Below are 4,042 nucleotides of genomic sequence, written 5' to 3' on the forward strand. Positions count from 1 at the left end.
GCGATGCTCCCGCTGGCCGCCGCACCAGCCATGACTGCCGCCCAGCACGGGGAGACATGTGGCTGGTTCGGCTGCCCAGGGAGCGGCCCAGGAAGCGATGCCCCAGCCGAGACTGGAACAAGTAAGCCGGGGGGGGGGGCGAATCACCTGCCCCGCAGCCACTTCGCAGCGGTGCTCTGCGGACTCAGAGCTCCCTCCCCCCCTGCCACTGACCTTCCATCTCTGGCTCTGCTGCTGCTTGGCCAACGGTTGCGCCGGCTGGACATCGCAGGGGCTGCTCTCTCGGGGCTGCGGCTTACGGGAGGGCTGGCCCACTCAGCAAAGGCTCCGGGGGGGTTGCTCCCAGCGGGGATCCCGGGGCTTCCCCGCATGGCTTCCCAGCCACGTGCGCCTGGGATGGGGCCAGCCCGGGAAAAGGACTTCCTGGCCGCCCTTCTCCCAGGGGGCGGGACACCCGGGCGCAGGGCCAATGAGGAGCCCTGCGAGGGGGCAAGTCCCATGAGAGAGAGAGAGAGAGACAGAAGTGCAAGTGCCTCTGTCTCTGTCTGTCTGTCTGTCTGTCTGTCTGTCTGTCTGTCTGTCTGTCTGTCTCTCTCTCTCTCATGGGACTTGCCGGAGGGCCGTGGGAGGGCCGCATTTACATACCGCAGGGAGGGCTGTTCGAGGGCCGGATTAAACCGGGCCGTGGGCCGCAAATGGCCCGCGGGCCGGACTTTGGACATGCCTGTTTTAAAGGAAAAAGCAAAAAAATGAGAATAGAAGCAACACTCATTCCTTTTTTCCTTATATCTAATGACGGATTTTCTGCTGAAATCTCTTGCACATTTAATGTTCTGTATCACAAATAAGATTCAGGGAAATGTCACATCACCTCCATCAACTGCTGAACCTCTTACAACTGTATCTATCATGGTTGGCTTGACCTTTGATCTCCACAATGGCACAGATCTTCCCAACGATGCACATTTAGGTCTGACCATCAGTGGGACAAAATTGGGTCTCCGAGGTGAGTGACCATCAAATATCTCAAGAATTCTGACTCCTTGCTCACCTTCTCTTGACATTTCCTTCCACTAATTCCATCCACAGGTCCAGATGCCCAGAAATCAATTCATCTCTTAGCTGTTATCACAAATTCATTATCCCGTGAGAATTGTCTTAGGATCACTGCACCTTCATCCCTTCTCCCCAAGACCAGGTGAGCTAACAGGAAGGGGCATTGTTACAAACATTTCTTAACCCATTAATGTAATATTCCATTTCGTTCCCAGAAAGCCACCAAAATGTGTAATAGGGGAACAAAGCATGACTTTGGAAATGCCAGGGATTTGCTATCAATCACGTTATCAAACTAACCCTGCCCTATCCAGCATGCTAGATCAGGTAGGTAGATAGATATGGGCAGTGGTGGTTTGGGCTATATCTGAATGCTAAAACTGGTTTGCTCCACAATATATGGAGGGAAGATGATTCACTATCATTTCTTCTACTCTCAGGCAGACCGTGCCCTTTGCAGCCAGCGCCTCTTCATGACCAGTGCTTTTCTTCTCTGCCTCTGTGCCATGCTCTGTTGTGCAGCTGGCCTATATTATCGCCTCCCCAAAGACAAATGGGGCCAAATCTAAGTGGATCAAGCCAGTGCTATTCATTCTACATTCCAGAATACTCAGGTGTCCTCCTTTCTCTAAACAGCTATATCATGTAAAATTCATTATTTTTGGTTGTTGTACTGCTATTTTGGTTCACAAAAGATATGATAAACAATTTATTAAATAGAAAAATTGAAATTTCTTTGTATTTTAAGTGGCTATTCAACCAATGCAAATTGCCTAATATATTTATTATATATTACGGGACTTAAACTATATATCATTGAATAGTGTAATTAATCTAAATGAATGATCATTATCTAAAAATTCCACTATTAGGAATAATTATCTACATAATACTGGATTTCATGATTAAATAATATAAATAGCATCAAGCAATGTGCAAACAAGAAATTCTCATATTCCCTCAAGGTTTGCTTGTTTTCAGTAACTATAGTTTAACATTAGAAAAAAGCCTCAATTAATTAAAATGGAGTATGGATAGGACTGCAATCTGTACTTTCATTTATTTAAATTGTATTCATTTATTTAAATGAGTATAAAAATGAAAATCAGAGCAATAACTGAAAACTTTAAACTTTTTCAGCATCTTTTTGGAGGTGGAAATTAGTCTGGTAGATTTTCCACAAGGAAGAAACACATGCTATGATACTGCACCAAGAAAGATCTACAGGTAGTCTTTGAGTTAAGTTATGAACATTCATTCAGCAACTGTTCAAAATTACAGCACAGCTGAACAAATGATACTTATGCCTGATCCCCAAAGTTGCAGCCATTGCAGTTGCAGCACCTCTGCAATCACATTATTAAAATTTGGGAGCTTGGTAGCTGATTCACACACAACAGCAGGAGCACTTCAATTCCTCCTTTCCATCTATCAATTTTTCCAGAAAGTACATAGATTTCCAGGTTTAGTGCATCTTCAAAGGATACATAGAACCATCCAGTGTAAATATTTGATATACCTGAATAACCTCTTGTTTTCAATGAAATCAACAGGTGCAGTATTTGTATACTAATTTATATACAGGTAGTCCTCAATTTATGACCATTCATTTAACAACCAAAGTTATGACGGTACTTAAAAGTGACTTGTGACCAGTCTTCGCACTTACAATCATTGCAGCATCCCCAGTCACATGAGTAAAATTGAAGTGCAACTTGCATGTATTTATGGCAGTGTCCAAGGGTCACATGATTGCCATTTGTTACCTTCCCAGGGGTGGCACTTCCGATAAGCAGTCAGTGGGGGAAACCAGATTTGCTTAACTGCAGCAAAAAAATGACATAAAATCAGGTGCAATTCACTTAACAAACACATTATTCAGTAATGGAAATTTCAGTCCCAATTGTCATAAGTCAAGGGCTACCTGTACATGGATCATCTTGTACATCTGGGTAACTCAGTGCAGCTTATACATAATCTTGGCAGAATTAAGAACTTGCAGCAAAAAAACCCCTGGCTACTCATTTTAAATTAATATGTTAAATCTAGCTACAACTGCCCATACTTACTGCTGCCCCATGGCATTGCTGGAGTAACAGCAACAATTGCAATGGCTAGAATACACCTATCTACCCTACAGTATTAACATTGTACCTTAATTTACCACACTGCAGTAATTTGTTTACCATCTCTATGGTACTTTCCTCAGCTGTATGTTTCCAGGCCCCAGTTTTGTCTCATTTGTCCCTTGCTATCTTTCTCAATTATTCTGTCTAGTACTTCAAGCTGCAGCATACTTCCCTAATCGTTTTAAGCAATCTACTGTAATTATTTTACCAAAGCTCTATAATTTGCCCTCCCCAGTGCTGTTTTTTTCAGTTCATGTCTAAACTTGCAGCCACTTTTGACCGACATTCTGGACTCCCTGTTCCTTCGCCTCTTTCCCTCCAAAGGCCACGCGTGCACTCCCTCGACATGCCCCAAGTTCAACCTAACCAAAGAACTCCTTTTTCCTCACGGAAGGCTGGCTGGACGCGAAACCCTCGCAGTAGCCCAGCCAATCCGGGTCAACGACGTCATCGGGATAAACAATCCCAGGTCGGCTGCTGCAGTCCAGCCTTGGCGGAGTTAGCTAGGCCAATTCATGTGATCGGGGACGGGGGTGGGGGGTGGGGGGAAAGGCTGACGCGCTTCTTTCAAAACTGGTGGGTTCCGTCATCTAACCCAATGTACGGTTGTTAGCGTTCTCTACTGCCTTTTCGTGGCTGCTTGGAATTTGATATTTACGCCTCACTAAGAGCGAGCGACCTAACTTCACCTCCCTCGTGTGGACAAGAAAGGAAGAGGCCCGTCCGGCACGGGCCTGAATCACGCCGGTGTCAAGGTGTTAAAACTGCACATGAGGTGAGGGGAATAAGCGCGCTGAGAAGACTAAAAGAAATTGGGACTCCGTGACGGGAGGCTCGAGCTCCGCCCTCCGCCGGAG

At 45.5% G+C, this 4,042-nt stretch overlaps 1 protein-coding gene across 1 annotated transcript in view; it reads left to right on the forward strand.

Annotated features, from left to right (window-relative positions):
- LOC107291271 (insulin-like growth factor-binding protein 3 receptor) overlaps positions 1-1,775 on the forward strand; it is a 17,765-nt gene extending 15,990 nt beyond the window's left edge. The window contains exons 3-6 of the mRNA XM_015820262.1: positions 850-1,006; positions 1,090-1,198; positions 1,272-1,383; positions 1,497-1,775. Of these exons, the coding sequence (XP_015675748.1) occupies positions 850-1,006; positions 1,090-1,198; positions 1,272-1,383; positions 1,497-1,625 (507 nt within the window). The 3' untranslated portion in view covers positions 1,626-1,775. The remainder of the gene's footprint in view (positions 1-849; positions 1,007-1,089; positions 1,199-1,271; positions 1,384-1,496) is intronic.
- The last annotated feature ends 2,267 nt before the right edge of the window (positions 1,776-4,042 follow it).

This window comes from Protobothrops mucrosquamatus, unplaced genomic scaffold, assembly GCF_001527695.2.
Source record: "Protobothrops mucrosquamatus isolate PMUCROS unplaced genomic scaffold, P.Mucros_1.0 scaffold1102, whole genome shotgun sequence".
Lineage (NCBI taxonomy): Eukaryota > Metazoa > Chordata > Lepidosauria > Squamata > Viperidae > Protobothrops > Protobothrops mucrosquamatus.